At 45.8% G+C, this 17658-nt stretch overlaps 1 protein-coding gene, 1 long non-coding RNA gene and 1 other non-coding gene across 3 annotated transcripts; 1 reads left to right on the forward strand and 2 right to left on the reverse strand.

The window, feature by feature from the left end:
- The first annotated feature begins 443 nt into the window (after positions 1-443).
- On the forward strand, positions 444-14230 carry LOC110569008 (uncharacterized). Its single transcript, XR_010340480.1, has 5 exons — positions 444-1289; positions 9595-9751; positions 9910-10188; positions 11834-11926; positions 13805-14230. It is a non-coding gene; the product is annotated as an uncharacterized LOC110569008 (long non-coding RNA).
- On the reverse strand, positions 3021-3124 carry LOC135272351 (U6 spliceosomal RNA). The gene has a single exon (XR_010340512.1). It is a non-coding gene; the product is annotated as a U6 spliceosomal RNA (small nuclear RNA).
- MRPL9 (mitochondrial ribosomal protein L9) lies at positions 13882-17341 on the reverse strand. Its single transcript, XM_012462733.3, has 7 exons — positions 17172-17341; positions 16838-16994; positions 16233-16357; positions 15964-16014; positions 15317-15418; positions 14698-14781; positions 13882-14393 (listed from the first exon to the last, which is right to left on the reverse strand). The coding sequence occupies exons 1-7, from the start codon at positions 17322-17324 to the stop codon at positions 14259-14261; spliced, it is 807 nt and encodes a 268-aa protein (XP_012318156.1). The 5' UTR covers positions 17325-17341; the 3' UTR covers positions 13882-14258.
- Positions 17342-17658: the final 317 nt, after the last annotated feature.

Here is a 17658-nt window from a genome sequence, read left to right on the forward strand (position 1 = left end):
CTTAGCAACTTAAAAGGCATTTTTTATCTCTCACATTTAGAGGCCCCAAAAAACTGAGAATAAGGTCCAATATTTACTTATAAGAGTAGCAGGGGGCCGGGCGCGGTGGCTCACGCCTGTAATCCCAGCACTTTGGGAGGCCGAGGCGGGTGGATTACGAGGTCAAGAGATCGAGACCATCCTGGTCAACATGGTGAAACCCCGTCTCTATTAAAAATACGAAAAATTAGCTGGGCACGGTGGTGCGTGCCTGTAATCCAGCTACTCAGGAGGCTGAGGCAGGAGAATTGCCTGAACCCAGGAGGCAGAGGTTGCGGTGAGCCGAGATCGCGCCATTGCACTCCAGCCTGGGTAACAAGAGCGAAACTCTGTCTCAAAAAAAAAAAAAAAAAAAAAAAAAAAAAAGAGTAGCAGGACTCCGGAGAAGTTTGAATTCTTAACTCTGGCAAGGAGTGAGACCCTGAGACATGTGGGGGGGGGGGTGTCAGCTGGGTTAATACTTTAAAAAATTTGAATCTTTAAATTCTCTCTCTTTCGGGCCTGCAAAAGTGCCCACTTGTTCCTGGTAAAGGCCATCACTACTTCCTTGCTTGAGGATGATAGAGAAACCTCTGGCTTGTAAGACCACACAGGTTCCATTCAAAACCTGCCCCACCTCCTGTCCGGATCTGCAAACCAATAACCAGGATTAAGTCCTTTTAGACCTCAGCCAGGATTCCCCGAAGAGAAAAAATACGCTATGCCCTGGAGGTTCAAGAGGAGCTAACCAGCAAGTACAGGTTGGAGATGTATAGGACTGGATTCTGAGGGTGTTGGAGCAAGGAGGGTGGGACACAGAGTTTGATCAGGGAGAATATACGGATATGGAAGCCTGTTCTTAGCACAGAGGATTCAACACTCTGACAAAGACCCCAAGAGGTGTTGCTAATGTTCTCATAGTGTAACCGAGTACCCCAAGTTCCAAGAGCTAGTTTATTTTTTTCTCTCTCTTTCTCTTCTTCCCACTTCCTACTTAGCTCTTTAGAAATGCATTTACAGCCTGTTACCTCCTCTTCAACAGACACTCACAACAGGGCAAGTTCATGTAACTGTGTTTTAAGTCCCAGAGCAGAACTGTCACCCAAGCGGGAGGTTGCCTCAGGAGTCAGCCTACAAGTCCATCTACAAGCCAACGTATGCCGGCTATGAGACTCTCACCTGGAGAGTTTTTGGCTGCTTTGGCAACCTAGTCCTGTCCACGAAGGCACCAGTGGTCACCGGCTCCACCACCCCGTAGACAAGGCACCAAAGTGAGTATGCGGGCGCCCCATCTGCCGCTTCTTCCCCTGCATGCCATTCACATCAGCATGCCAGGTCCCCTTTTAAAAGCACTTGCTTTCTGCTCCAAAAGCAAAGTGGTGCTCTAAAAGCGGAGGCTGTAACTTCTTCCCCTGAGTTGGCTTTGGAATAAAAAGCTGCTTTCTTTATACAAGATCTTGCTCTTGTTAATTGGACTCTGCAAGCGGTGAGCAACTGACCCTGTGTTTTGGTTACAACGGGATGGCTCTGGGAAGCTTGGAAAAAGCCATGGCCCACATTAAGTGAAGTAGGCATGTCAGGACTGCCGTGGCATACAGTGGAAGGAGTATTAAATGGCTCAAAAGAGTGGGCATGCGAGGCCAGGCGCAGTGGCTCATGCCTGTAATCCCAGCACTTTGGGAGGCTGAGGTAGGAGGATTGCTTGAGCCCAGGAGCTCAAGCACAGCCTGGGGCAACATAACAAGACTCCATCACTATTTAAAAACAAGAGTGGGTATGCTCGAATGAATAGGTTATGTAAAGTCAGAAAACTCACCAAATGCTTATGTTCCATCAGACATTCCAAAGGACACTCACTTTCTTTAAAAGGCTCAAAAGAATGGGCATGCTGGGCTGGGCGTGGAACTATTGAGTTTGAGGCGTTTTTTATACACTGAAGATACTGGTCCTTTGTTAGATATGTGATTTGCAAATATTGGCTCCCACTGCCTTGTCTTTTCACCTCCTTCACATGGGCTTTCCAAGAGCAAAAGTTTTAATTTTGAATGAGGTCCAAAATCTTAATTTTTCTTTATGGACTGTGCTTGTGGTATCATGTCTAAGAACTCTTTGTCTAATCCTAGAATTTGAAGGTGTTCCATTTTAAAAATAAGTTTTACAGTTTTACATTTAAGTCTTTAGCCATTTCGAGCTCATTTTTGTAGAAGGTACTAGACTTAGATTGAGTTTCACTTTTTGCCCATGGCTGTCCAGTTGCCCCAGCGTCATTTGTTGAAGGGCTAGCTTTTCTCCACTGGATTGATTTTGTACCTGTGTACTACCTCAGCACGACGCTGAATATAAAAACATTCGGACTTTCACCATTAAATGTAATGTTAGCTGTAAGCTTTTTACAGGTGCTCTTTGTTAAGCTGAGGAAGTTTCTCTGTATTTCTATTTTTCTGAGAGTTGTTTTTTCTTTTTCCTTTTCTTCTTCTTCTTTTTTTTTTTGAGACGGAGTTTCGCTCTTGTTACCCAGGCTGGAGTGCGATGGTGCGATCTCGGCTCACCGCAACCTCCGCCTCCTGGGTTCAGGCAATTCTCCTGCCTCAGCCTCCTGAGTAGCTGGGACTACAGGCACGCACCACCGTGCCCAGCTAATTTTTTGTATTTTTAGTAGAGACGGGGTTTCACCATGTTGACCAGGATGGTCTCGATCTCTTGACCTCGTGATCCACCCGCCTCGGCCTCCCAAAGTGCTGGGATTATAGGCGTGAGCCACCGCGCCCGGCCTTATATCATTATATTTAAAGTAAGTTTTCTGTAGACAGTACATGGTTTGGGTCATGCTTTTAAATTCGTTCTACTCATCTTTATGTAGTTACTGGCATGTTAGGGCTTAAGTCTGCCATTTTTTGTTGTTTTTTCTGATTTTTGCTTGTTTGCTCTCTTTTCCCTACCTCCTGAAGATTACTTGCACATTTTTTTAGAATTCTATTTTGATTTATCTATGGCATTTAAAAAAATATATAGAGCGCTTCACAAATTTGCATGGCATCCCTGCACAAAGGCCATGCTAATCTCTGTATCATTCCAATTTTAATACACGTGCTGCTGAAGTGAGCAATTTCTAGAGTGTTTATGAGTATATTTGTATAGCTTTCTTATTGATTGTTCTAGATATGTACGTATAACTTATTATAGCCTACTGCTGTCATTATGTTACCAGTCTGAGTGAAGTATGGAAACCCTACCTCTCTTTGTCCCTGTTCCCTCTCTAATTTATAATTTTTTTTTTTTTGAGATGGAGTTTTGCTCTTGTTACCCAGGCTGGAGTGCAATGGTGCGATCTCGGCTCACCGCAACCTCCGCCTCCTGGGTTCAGGCAATTCTCCTGCCTCAGCCTCCCAAGTAGCTGGGACTACAGGCCTGCGCCACCATGCCCAGCTGATTTTTGTATTTTGAGTAGAGACGGGGTTTCACCACGTTGACTGGGATGGTCTCGATCTCTTGACTTCGTGATCCACCCGCCTTGGCCTCCCAAAGTGCTGGGATTACAGGCGTGAGCCACCGTGCCTGGCCTAATTTATAATTTTAAAAAATATTCCCTCTACATACCTTTGGAATAAAATCACACAATGTCATATTTACTTCAACTGTCAAACATAGTTTAGAAAATTCAATAGAAGAAAAGTCTATTGCTTTTACTCATATTTTTTTTGCTGTGTTTCTTTCTTCCTGATGTTCCAAGATTTCTTTTTTAATTGTTTCCTTTCCATTTAGAGAATCTCATTTAGCCACTGTTAGGTAGGTCTACTGTTGACAAACTGTTTTCATTTTCCTAAGAAAGCTTTTGATAGTGTCTTACTTTCCTCTGCATTCCTGGAGGATATTTCTTCCTGGGTATAGAATTTTGAGTTGACTGTTATTTTCCTTCAGCCTTTGAAAAATATTGTAGCAATTCCTTCTGGCCTCCATGATTTCTGATGAGAAATCCATTGTCATTGAATTGTTTGTTCCCTTATGGTGACATTTTCAAGAGTTTTTTTTTCTTTGTCTGATTTCAGAAGTTTAATTTTAATGTGTCTTAGCGCAGATTATTTGGGTTTATCTTGGTTAAGGTTTCCTCATCATTTTTTTTTCTTTTTTCTGAGACAGAGTCTCACTCCGTTGCTCAGGCTGGAGTGCAGTGGTGTGATTACAGCTCACTGCAGCCTTGACCTCCTGGGCTCGAGTGATCCTTTCACAGCTGGGACCACAGGTGTATGCCACCATACTTGGTTGTGTGTGTGTGTGTGTGTGTGTGTGTGTGTGTGTTTGGAGATGGGGCTTTACCACGTTTCCTGGGTTGGTCTTGAACTCCAGGGCTCAAGTAATCTGCCTTCCTCTGCCTCCCAAAGTGCTGGGATTACCGGCGTGAACCACTGTACTCGGCCTTCCTCATCTTTTTGAATCACTATGTTTATGTCTCTTGACAAACTTGGGAAGTTCTCAGTCATTATTTCTTGGTGTACTTTTTCAGCCCTGCCTTCTTTTGTTTCTCCTTCTGGGACTCCAGTGACAGGAATGTTAGATCTCTTGTTACAGTCTCTCAGGTCCCTGGGGCGCTGTTCATTTTCTCACTCTAGTTTCTCTGTCGTTCAGATTGAGTAGTTTCTATTGTTTTACCTTACTGTATGCTGATTCTTCCCTTTGTTCTCTTTATTCTCCCATTGAGCCTATCCACTGAGCTTTTCTATTTGGTTATTGTATTTTATAGTTTTAATATTTCTATTTGGTTCTTCCTTATGTCTTCTATTTCTTTGCTGAAGTTTTATATTTTTTCACTTTTTTCAGGTGTGTTCCTAATTGCTTCTTGAAGCATTTCTATCATAGCTGCTTTTAAATATTGGTCAGAGGTTCTAATATAGCTGCCATCTCAGTGTTGACGTCTGTTGTCTTTTTTCATTCAGTTTGAGATCTGGATATTTTTGAATTATGTTATAAGACTTTGGATCTTAATTTAAAACTTTCATTTTAACTAACTTTCTCTGTCACTACTTTGGCATGAGAGGGGATGTCATTTTATTGCTGCCAGGTGAAGGCAGAACTTCGGATTTCCCACGGCACCTCTGTTGACACTCAAGTGGGACAGACCTCCTCTTTACTGCTGGATAGAGGTGCATGTTGTAGCCCCATATGGTCTCCACTGATACTGTGGCGGCGGTGACATTACCTCTGGGTGATGGTGAAAGTCCTGACTCTCTACTAGGCCTCCTCTGATACCACCCGAGCAGAAAAGCAGAGGGGTACCTCATTTCTGCCAGCTGGATGTCAGGTTCCCCATGGACACCACAGTCTTGATTGCCACCATGCACACAGAGAGGAGGGCTGGGACAAGTCCCAGTTCCCTACCTGGCCTTGTGTGATGGCACTCTGGAAGGGGTATTGGGGTAGCCTGTTAAAAACTTGAGAGTGGAAGTCTAGGTTTCCCACTTAGTTTTGGCATGGAGGGGGTAGTGCCACTGTAATAGAGTCCTCCAGAGAAATAGAACCAATGGAATATATGTATAAATTGGCTCATGTGATTATGGAGCTGAGAAATCCCATGATCTGCCATCTGCAGACAAGAGCCCCAGGAAAGTCTGTGGCATAAGGCCAGTCTGAGTCTGAAAGCCTGAGAACCAGGGGAGCCAGTGGTGTAAATTCCAGTCCAAGAGCAAGAGAAGACTGACGTGTCAGCTCAGGTAGGGTAGGCAGGAAGCAAAACAGGGACATTTGCTGCTTCTTTGCCTTTCTGTTCCATTCAGACCCGCAACAGATCGGATGATGCCCACCCACACTGGGGAGAGTAATCTGCTTTACTGAGTCCATGGATTCAAAAGCTAGTCTCATCCATTTCTAATTTCACCATTGCTGACATTTCTGAGACTGTTTCTTTTGGTTCTGGGTAATGTTTTACTATCTCTTTTTATAATACTTTTTTTTTTTTTTTGAGACGGAGTTTCGCTCTTGTTACCCAGGCTGGAGTGCAATGGTGCGATCTCGGCTCACCGCAACCTCTGCCTCCTGGGTTCAGGCAATTCTCCTGCCTCAGCCTCCCGAGTAGCTGGGATTACAGGCACGCGCCACCGTGCCCAGCTAATTTTTTGTATTTTTAGTAGAGACGGGGTTTCCCCATGTTGACCAGGATGGTCTCGATCTCTTGACCTTGTGATCCACCCGCCTCGGCCTCCCAAAGTGCTGGGATTACAGGTGTGAACCACCGTGCCCGGCCTATAATACTTTCTTTTTTAAGAGTCAGAGTCGTATTGTGTCGCCCTGGCTAAAGTGTAGTGGCTCTTCTTGGGTGTGATCATAGTGTACTACAGCCTCAAACTCCTGACCTGAACTGATCCTCCTGCCTCAGCCTCCTGAGTAGCTGGGACTACAGGTACCTGCCACCACATTCAGTATGACAATATTAAATTCAATGTCAAACATTGGGAACTTAATTTTGTTCAGTGCTAGGTTTTGTTGCATTTCTCTGATGAGTGTTGGACTTGGTTTTGGCATGCTTGGTATCAGTTTGATCATCAGTGCTTGCTTTCAGGCTTTGCATGATGGATCAGAGTAGCCTTTATTCTAGCGACCACTACTGAGTCCTTTTAAAGTCTCTATATGATACCCCATGTATTACAGGATCGATTCATATGGGCTGTCAGGAACACAAACAAAAGATTCCAAATGTTGTAGAAGCTCTGAGAATTGTTTGGCCTGTCATTTTCTGTTGTTGTTTTCAACCCCCTGCCTTGTGGAATTTTACCTCAGTGAGGTATATATTAGTATTCAGCTAAAATCTTGAGGTCCGGGACCTCTCTGCAGATCTCCAAAGCTCTCTCTGTGTCATTCCCTCATCTCCGGCATTTTCCCTCTTAATTTCTAGCCAACTCATCCTCTACCGACTGTAATCTCTGTTTTCTCCACTCAGTGAAACTGCCGGCTCTCTATTGCGGCTCCCCTCTCTACACTGCTCCTTACAGCATAGTCCAGGAGACTGTCTCTAGGCAGAAGCCGAGGCAGTCATGTGGCTCATCTCGTTTCCCGTTTCTAAGTTAAAATTCTGTACTGTCTGCTTTCCAATGTCTAGAAATATTTCTTTCATAATTTTATCTGGTTTCATAGTTGTTTATAGTGGGAGGGCAATTTCTGTAGCTGTAATTCCTTCTTGGAAGAAGTGAAAGTCCTCTTGGGCCAATTTTTCAGCTGGAAACTATTTATTTTTATTTTGTTTGATTTTTGAGACAGAGTCTCACTGTGTTGCCCAGGCTGGAGTGCAATGGCACGATCTCAGCTCACTGCAACCTCTGCTTCCGAGGTTCAAGCAATTCTCCTGCTTCAGCCTCCCAAGTAGCTGGGACTACAGGTGCATGCCACCACACCTGGCTAATTTTTGTAATTTTAGTAAAGACGGGTTTCACTATATTGGTCAGGCTGGCCTTGAACTCCTGACCTCAGGTGATCCACCTGCCTCAGCCTCCCAAAGTGCTGGGATTACAGGCGTGAGCCACCACACCTGAACTGGAAACGATTTATTTATTTATTTTTGTTGTTTTTTTTTTGAGACGGAGTTTTCTCTCGTCACCCAGGCTGGAGTGCAATGGTGCGATCTCGGCTCACCGCAACCTCCGCCTCCTGGGTTCAGGCAATTCTCCTGCCTCAGCCTCCCGAGTAGCTGGGACTACAGGTGTGTGCCACTACGCCCAGCTAATTTTTGTATTTTTAGTAGAGACAGGGTTTCACCTTGTTGACGAGGATGGTCTCGATCTCTTGACCTCGTGATCCACCCGCCTTGGCCTCCCAAAGTGCTGGGATTACAGGCGTGAGCCACCATAGCTGACCTGGAAACGATTTATTAAAGAGGCTACGTCTCTAGCAGAAAGGACCCTGAGACACCATGACAAGTATATAGGTGGTTTTCCCAGTCCTAACCCACAGGGACCTATGACCTTTTGTTTTCATATCACACATGAGAGAAAGTGAACTATCCAAACATTTCAAGCACTGTTGGATAGAGTCCATTGACACTGACACCCTAGGATCTGAAGCTCCACTACGGACCTCAATCAACACTCGTGTTAGAGTGGCAGGGTGTGGAGGGTAGGTAATAAATGTATTCCCGCCCGGGTCTCACTCTCAGTAGGTCTACTAGGTTTACAGACTCACCTGCTGGTTATTTCACGAGTCCTTAATGGAAAGTTGGAATAGACATATTTGACAGTTGGCAGAACCACCACGTTGGTTTTTTGGTGTGTGAGGTAGGAACTATCATAGTGAGGAAAGCCAACATGAAGTGCCTGGAACTGCCTCCAGCATTCCAGACCAATATAATAAATAAAAATTACTCCATTAGTGCCCCTCTTGGAGACCTAAAGGATGCAGGGGTGGTGGTGCCCATCATATTGCCATTTAATTCACCAGTCTGGCCCCTGCTAAAATCAGATCCTGGAGAACGAGTGTGGATTACTGCATTCTCAATCAACACATCATGGTAATTCTATCTGCTGTTCCAAATGTGGTATCTTTGCTAAAAAAGATTAACGCAGCCTACATGGTTATGTATTGATCTGGACAATGCATCCTTTTTCATCCCTGTAAAAAGGAAGATCATAAAATTTGCTTTCATTACTGAGATGAGCAATAATATACATTTACAGTTTTACATCTGGACCATGTAAACTCCTGCCTCTGTCATAACACAGTCTAAAGGGACCTGGACCATTTGGACATTCCACAGGACATCCCATTACTGCACTGATGAGATCATGGTAATTGTACAGGATGAACCTGAAAGGATCCTGTATCAGAGGCCTTGGCAGGATAAATCTTCTTCAAATGGTAGTGCCAGAACCCCACAAATATTCAGGACCTTGCCAGAGCGGTGAAGTTTTTAGAAGTCCAGGGGTGTGGAGTGTACCAGGACGTTCCCTCCAAAGACGATAAGGAGAAATTTTGCGTCTCACGTTTCTCACCACTAAAAAGCACGATGCCTTGCAAATGTCTTGAGGTCTATTGCTAGCACATTCCACGCTTGGGAATATTGCTTGACCCAAATATCAGGTGACACAAAAGGCTGCCAACTTTGAGTGGGTCCCAGAGTAGGAAGAAGCTCTGTAACAGGTCAAGACTGTGGTACAAATGGCCCTGCTGCTTGGCCCACAAGACAGTGTATTATATTTGAGATGTCAATGGTGAGAAAAGATCATATACTGTTCATGACAAATCCCAATAGGAAGTCACACACAGCCCCCTACAGTGCTGGAGCAATGCCATGCCATCTGAAACAGAGTATTATACACCTTTCAAGATAGCTCCTGGAATGCTCCTGAGTCCTAGTTGAGACAGTGTGCTTGGCTCTGGGACATTAAGTGATGATGTATGATAACCTGGCTTCTGTCAAACCCAGAAGTCATAAGGCTGGGTGGGTCTACCAGTCATCCTTCATAAAATCAAAGTGGCATATATAGAATTGGGCACAAGCAGGGCTGGAAGGCAAAAGTGAGCTACATAAGCAGGTGCCCAGATCCCTGTCACCCACCACTGTTGCACTGGTGTTTCCTTCTCAATTTACCTCTGTAGCCACATGGATCAGAGATCCGTCATGACCTGATGACAGAAGAGGAAAAAGGCTGAGTGTGGTGAATGTACGGGCTGTCTCAGTTGGTGAAAGCAAGCTGGAAGTATACTGTGGCTGCGCCATGGCCCCACTTAGAGATGATCTGTGCACCTGCCAGAAGTAAGTATATATAAGACTCATGGGCAATGGTTAATGAATTGGCGAGTTGGTTAGGAGCCTGGAAGACAAACTGGAAGATTAAACACAAGGAAGTCTGGAAAAAAGGCACATGATGTACCTGAGAATGGGTATAGAGCACGGTGATTTTTGTACCTCAGGTTGATGCCCACCAGATAACATCCACCACAGGAAAGGCACCAACCAAGCAGATGGAATGACTTAGCCAAATAATGTTAATCAGGCTTTGTTGGCACCCCAATGCTGGCAAAGTGATCATATGAATGGAGGAGCCACGGTGGAGGTAATTCGTCGGGTTCGACATCATGGACTCATCAAGTCTAACTACTGCATCAGTGGATGTCCAGCTTGCCAGCAACAGATACCAACACGTAGCCTGATATCACCATTCCTCAAGGAAACCATCCAGCCCCTTGGTGGTAAGTCGATTCCACTGTATCCCTGCTACCTTGGAAGGGGAAGTGCTGTATCTTGAGGGGGCATTGATGGGTATTATTGGAACTGCTTTGCCTTTCCTGCCTGCACAGCCTCAGTCAGCAACACCATCAAAAAGTTTACAAAATTTTGATCCATTTGCCTGAAGTCTCGTATAACGTTGCATCAAACCAAGAGACCCACTTGATGGCAAGGAGGTACACCACTGGGTACGCAATGATGGAATCTGCTTTAATCACCACCATAATCTGCAGCAGCTGCTCCCCGATACAGTGCTTGTTAAAGGATCAGTGAAGTTTTTAGAAGTCCAGTGGCACCAGATTGGAGATGATACCCTGTAAGGAGGAGGCTTCATCCTTCATGATGCAATACATATCTGAGATCAACAGCCATCAAATAGTGTATCCTTAAGGAAAATATGTGGCTCGGGGAACAAGGGGTGGCCGCAGGAGCAGCCTGCCATTATCATCACTCCCAGTGACCCAACAGGGGAATCTGTGCCTTCTATCTCAACTCTGGACTCTAAGGGTTTAGAAGTCCTGGTCCCCAGAATGGGAATATTTGCACCAGTGGACACACTGAGTCTCACTAAACTTTTAAGCTATGGCAGGCATTAGATTACTTCAAATCACTACCAAGAGACAAGAAGGCAAGGAAACGAGTCACTATCAGGAGGCAGAGCTACTATTACACAGTGGGAACAGGGAAGAATATATTTGGCACCCAGATCATCCATTTCAGTATGTTTTTCCTTACCCAATTTTTTTTTTGACTGCTCCTTGCAGAGCAGGGCCACCCACAGGCTATGCCTGGAGGAGCCTCTCCTTACCCAATTTTATTATTTTTTATTTGTTCCTTTCACATATATATATATATATATATATATTTTTTTTTTTTATAAGATGGGGTTTCACCATGATGGCCAGGCTGGTCTTGAACTCCTGACCTCAGGTGATCCACCCACCTTGGCCTCCCAAAGTGCTAGGATTACAGGCGTGAGCCACCGCACCCGGCCTCTCCTGACCCAATTTTGATGATAAATGAACAAGTGCAGTCATGGCCTGAGAAGGACATGATGGCCAGGTAGCTCATCTGCTGACCCACATGAACCAGAAGTACAAGTCTGAGGGGTTTGGGGAAAGATCAACAGTGGGTAGTAGAGGAGGGAGGTGGATGCCAGTTGCAAACTCAAGCCACAGCAGCAGAGGCTGTGGTCTGTCCCAAACCTTCCTCTTTTAAGTTTCCCCAGAAAGAGATCCATTAGAATCCTGAAGAAACCATTCCAGAACTAATGAAACAAGTCAATCTGAGCAGTGCAAGGGGGGGTCTGTAGTGTTGACTGTGGTATGCGGCCCATATTTTCCCCTTCAGGATTGAAGCTGCTGAGAATGCTGACAGCACAGGTGTCACCCGTGCCCCATCCGGGGACTGCCTTTGGCTGAAGTCAGCCACTCACCCAAAATCATACTCCTTTCCTGGTCAGGTGGGGAGGTATAGGTCCAGCCCACTTGCCCTACTGGGGCATCCTGCTGCCATCCTAGTTTGAGCTCCTGATTGACTGAGGCATTTGTTAAGACTCCATCAGCTCAATTTCCTCTACCCAATTTTACTGCCTTTACTCCCCAACAGGTGTTGACGCAGATAATTCCTTGCAATAAACTTCCTGCACGTGAATCTCCAATTCAGTGTTTTTGCCAAGAACTCGAACTCAACCTATGGCAGGTATTTAAATGCTTTTTAAGGTAGCTGTGTGAAACGTGTGCTTGTTGCTCAACTTCAGAGAGCTTCATGTTGGTCATGTTGAGAGATGCTGTTTAATGAGCCTATCATTTCAAGGACAGTAGGAATGGGGATCATTGAAATGGCAAATTTCAGTGGGCTTGGGGCTCATGCCAAGGCTTCAGGTCCTCCCCAGACCTCAAGGGCGTGTCCAGGACGGCAGAACTCTGGGCTTCAGTTTGGGGATTAATTCTGGGTGTCCCCAACTCACTAGGGATTAAGTGGGGTGCAAAAGTGTATGCATCTGCCCCAATTTAGATTAGCGCTTCCTAAATGCTGGGGTCTCAAGTTAATGGAGGCTCAAACCTTTCAAGAAGTTATTCTCTGAAATCCAAGACTGAGTGTGACTACCAAAAGCAGCTGACCATCTTTCACAAGAGGATCCTGCTGGGAGACACTGGCAATGAGAAGTTCCTATAGGACTTACATATAAGATCAGTCTGCGGCCAGGCGCGGTGGCTCTCGCCTGTAGTCCCAGCACTTTGCGAGGCCAAGGTGGGTGGAGCACCTAAGTTAGGAGTTCGATACCAGCGAACTCCTGGTGGAGGCTGGGAGACAGAGGCTGCAGTGAGCCGAGATCATGCCACTACACTTCAGCACTTCAGCCTGGGCAACAAGAGTGAAATTCCGTCTCAAAAAAAAAAAAAAAAAAAGATTAGTTTGGGCTTCAAGATGCCCAAATAGGCCATTGAGGATACCTGAATTTACACTGATTGCCCCTTCAGGGGTGATGTGTCCATCTGAGGGTGGATGCTGTCTGGCGTGGTGACCAAGATAAAGATGCAAAAGATCAATGTCATCCGCCAAGACTATTTCCATTCTGTCTGTAAGTAGTTTCTTCAAGAAGCACCCCAAGAACATGTTCATGCACCCTTGCTTCAGGGACATCCAGATCAGCACATCATCATGGTTGGGTAAGCAGCAGCATGAGCAAGATGGTACACTTCAACATGCTCAGGGTCCCCAAAGCCACCAAGAAGCAATTCCTGTTCAGAGCCTGGATGCCTGCCTCCTCCCTAATGTGAAATAATGTTGCTGTGTCCTCAGTGGACAGAGCAAAAGAGAAAAAAAAAAAGAAATAATGTTATTTTCCCATTCCAAAAACAAGCAGGGAGGGGAAGAAATGCTAAATTTCAGATAGTGCCAGTGCCAGACTTGAGTTACAGAGCTCCAGCAAGGATGAAGTTGGCTACAGTTGTCAGTGCAACTACTGATGACACACGTCTCATTAGCAGAGATGGGACGAAAGTGCTTAACTGACTCAGAGTGGTAGGTGAGCTCAAATAGGATAGAAACCAACGTCTGGTACGGATAGCAAAGGAGTCAGCGATCCCACGGTTACCGCCCGAAACTGCATGACCTCACATTGTATGTATTTGAGTGACCCTGGCATCATCCACCTGTACATGGATGTTCTTTTTCCTACTAATGAAACTCTGAACTTACAGAAAATTGTCTCCTTTCCTTATTTCCCATCCAGACATCCATTCCAGAGTTACCTTATGACTAGCTCCACATCTTAATCTTGGTCTAGGAAATTAAGGTATCTTATTTTTCAGAATTTTAGGAGCTGGTTCAAGGAACAAAGTTCCCTTTTGAAGCGCCTTTCATCCCAGCTTTCCAACAACAATTACCCTTAGGCCTTATTCAGATCTTAGAGAAGTAGCATCCGTTGTGCTTATTCATACTGATGACTGCATTAATATGTCTAAGAAGAGTAAGTGTTAAGACCAAACACGTCACCACCTTGTTCAGCACAATTTGTTCACACCATAGTAACTGTGGGATGCAGTCTAAGATATTCTCTTCTCTCCTTTTTAGCAGCAAACCTCTCTGGCTCAAGGAAACATCTCACGTGGATGTCCTGTCCCGTCTACTCAAAACCAGTAAACAACACCTAAAAAGAACATAATCTCTTTATTTCTGCTTGGGATGGAAATGTTCAGTTTGGATCTGGAGACAATGGCCGGCTCTTCTGTGTGTCCCAACAAACCCCACTGGAGGAAGAAGCTAAATGGGATCTGGACGGTTTTGGTCTATTGTATGCAGCTTATCAAATCTACAGCCTGGTACATCTGGAACAAGACTGCCCCAGTGATGACAGTAAAAGATGGCAAAATGAAGAATTCAACATGTATACGCAGTGAAGTCTGCTGTCTTCAGGTATTCTCTAAAATTCTGTATTTGGTCAGAGCTGGGAGTGAGATCAGGGTGCTTGCCCATTTCTGCGCCACCGCTCCTGATTCTGCTTTGCCGCCTTGGAGGAAAAGTAGGTTTAGATCTTCTGGGGGCCGGTGAGGGTCATGCCCTTGGCAGTTTGCTGGGCTAACCAGTACTTATATCTTTTGGTCTTGGGCCTCTCAAAGTTCACCACAGACATAGGCACTCTCACAGTATCAAGCCCATTTACCTGTACACAAAACAATTGGGATTCTTAGAGATCAATCAGGTAGATAAGATTTAACACCACCTAATCCCAGCTTTTCACCCTGACTTTTCTCCCAGTCAGAAAAAGGAGAGCTGGGTGCAGTGGCTAACGCCTGTAGTCCCAGCTACTTGGGAGGCAGAGGTGGGAGGATCACTTGAACCCAGGAGTTTGAATCCAGCCTGGGCAATGAAGCAAAACCCTGTCTTGGGAAAGAAAAAGGAACAAAAGGAAAAAAGAGGGGAAAGGGGAAACAAAAGAAAAAAAAGAAAGCATACAAAACGCTCACCGTCACCTCACACCAGTACTCGCCCCACCGTGTGATAGGCTCTTCTGGTAACTTTAATGTATGTGGGGCGACCACAACACCAAGCTGCAAACAACAACAACAACTCTCAGTTCAAAGGGACTCTGTTTTCATGGCTGCCACTCTAGGTAAACTCATCAAGAGGGTTACAGAATTTCCTGTACAGGGATGAATAAAACTGGGGTGTCTACTCTGGCCGATTCCATGGGAGAGGAGGGCATAGACCTTCACAGATGGTAGTAGAGAAATTCACTTCTGATCTCTTAGGGAGGTGGATTTACAAAGAGAAACAGGCCTTGAAGCCAAAACCACTTCATCCACAAAAGTAACAATTCTCCAGTGAGTCACAAATCCCCAGCATTTCCCTAGGTAGGCGGGAAATAAATGGAAACCACCACCTTCTCCTACCAGTCTTCAAATTCTATGTGAAACTCTTAGTCCTTAACCATTTCCCTCCCATACTCGTGCAAATTAACCAAGAATACTTTCCCTAACCACAGCTGGATGATCACACCATTTCCTAACAAAGGGATAAATCCTGGGTCTCCTTCCCAGAAGTAGCTTCTACCTCAGGGGTAGAGTGGTTTTTGGGGACACTCACATTCTTGAAGAAGTGGCGGGCAACAATTTCAGGGTTCAGCTCCCATTTGACATTGTTCTTCATCCCTACCTCCAGGTGACAGCTTTTTAGAAATTTCACTGTCTGAAAGGAATTATGAGTTGGAGTCAAAGGAGAGGAAATATGTCAGCAAGAGTCACAAGGTATGCGAGCGGAGCATGGTGGCTCATGCCTGCAATTCCAGCACTTTGGGAGGCCAAGACAAGTGGATCATTTCAACCCAGGAGTTTGAGACCAGCCTGGCCAAATGGCAAAACCCCCTCTCTACCAAAAGTACAAAAATTAGGTGGGCGTGGTGGTGGGTGCCTGTACTGATTTTCATGTGTCTGTGTTCTCTCCAACTTGTATGTAAATATCATTGAAGGCAGAACCCTTATCTCAGACTATGCTGTGGATTCCCTGACGCCCAGATTGGGACCTCCCTCGGTAGTCTAGAGCACTTCACCCAACGCATCAGGGATCTCCCAAGAGGTTTCCATACCCAGTTTTACGGGGCAGCCACAACACTTCCGCTTTCTCCCACTCTTGTGTCTGCAATCAGGACACCTCAAGGGAATCAGGGAGACTCCCAGGGTGAGGTTGGTAAGTCTTGAAAGTGACCAATAAATACTTTTTACATTTCTACTCACCGCCTCACCTGCCTTGGTCTGGATCTTCTCTAATTTTCCTTCTTGTCTCAGCTAGAAAAGAAAGTTAAAGATGAAAAGCAGTAAAAGAAAAATGAGCCCATGTTAAATAGTATCAAACTATTCCTATGCTGGCATTGATTGGCTGGGCTTCTGGATTCCTGTTCTTCTAATTCCTATTTCATTTTCAAGTTAAATATCAAAGGGAAGGAAGCTGCGAGAGAAAAGAAGTTTTATTTCTCCAAGTCTCTCTGTCCTTCCTTTGAGCTCACCGATTTCTCCTCTTCAAACAGCTTCTTGTTTTCAGGAGATGCATATACAGCCAGTCCCTGAGGAAGGAGTCGATTCCGGCCAAAAGATTTCTTCACTGAGACCAGGTCACCCCGGACTCCAAGATCTGTCAGTGAGAACAGAGACAGGGGATTAGAACTATCTAGGAGTCCCTAAAGAAAAGATGATCAAAGAGAGAAGCACCTCTTGCTTTCTCACAGTGCTTATTTTTCCTAAAAGAAATGCTAATTCATATTCACTAGAAACAAGATTTAAGACACTACTAATCAGTTTATTTAGGACTTGATGTATAAATTTAAGATCCCCTGTATAGAGGGAGGAGTTGTCCCATGAGAGGATTTCAGTAATTGTGGCACAAATTGTCGGGCCCCTCTCCCCACACACTTAATGAGATTGCTGCCTTTATGTTTTAATTTTCAATGCTGGAGGCCAACATCACACAGTTTTTATGGCTTCCTCGTCTCACATATAGAGCTGATTATTTCCACAAAGAAAAAGCAAGGCAAATAGTTGAGGGGAATGGGCAGGAAAAAGCTGATGCCAAACCCGACCAGCCTGAGAGGAAGCGCCTCGGCCCGGGCCTTACTCTCCACGGACTGCGTGAGGATGAGCTCCAGATTTTCTTTGGGTCGATGCTTCGTGTCCTCCACCAGCTTATAGACGCGGTGTCGCCGGTGCAGGCGCGGCTTCCGGCCCTCCCCGGCCAGCGGTACCTTCCACCAGCGCTCCACGATGACCGTGTCCTGGTGGCCAGGAAAGCGACGGTGTACTAGTCGCCATAAGGAACACCCTCTCCCTCCACCACTGCCGCCAGCCCCTCAAGGAAAGCCCGCCACTCCCACGTCGGGACCTCCAGGTCGCAATGCACCCCCAAAAACAATACTCGATCGTATATACTCCCTACCGCAGACAGCCCTCACCCGATTTTGAGAGAGGCTGAAGTCACGCTCCAGGCGAGGGGTGTTCCCTTCATGTCGCGGCTGCAGTAGCTCCCGGAGGCCCCCTCGCAGCAGCCGCTCCGTGCCCGCCCGCAACAGAGCTCTGCCTGGGGCCGTGACAATGGGCGCCGCCATGTTCGCAGGCACAAAAGGAAACGTGAGGGAGGACCCCGGCGTCAGGAGGTAGGAAAGGCCCCCGCCAGGGCTGCCTGTGGCGCGCCGGCACGGCTTTGGTCTGGCCCGAGATGGGAGATGGGGAGCGGGCGGGGACAGATGGCACCGCGGCTTGCCTATTTTTTCTTTTTGGGCCCGGTTGGGGGAGGAGCCCAGAATTACTGACTGATAATGGAATGAATGTTAGGTGGACTGACGCCAGAAAAGACGCTTTTCCTCTTTAAAGTGTGGGCTTTGCTTCAGCTCTAGCTGCTGTCTGAGATAACTTTTAATTCTGACGTTCTGTGATGACACG

This window comes from Aotus nancymaae, unplaced genomic scaffold, assembly GCF_030222135.1.
Source record: "Aotus nancymaae isolate 86718 unplaced genomic scaffold, 86718_ANA_hifiasm-v0.15.2.pri h1tg000108l, whole genome shotgun sequence".
NCBI lineage: Eukaryota > Metazoa > Chordata > Mammalia > Primates > Aotidae > Aotus > Aotus nancymaae.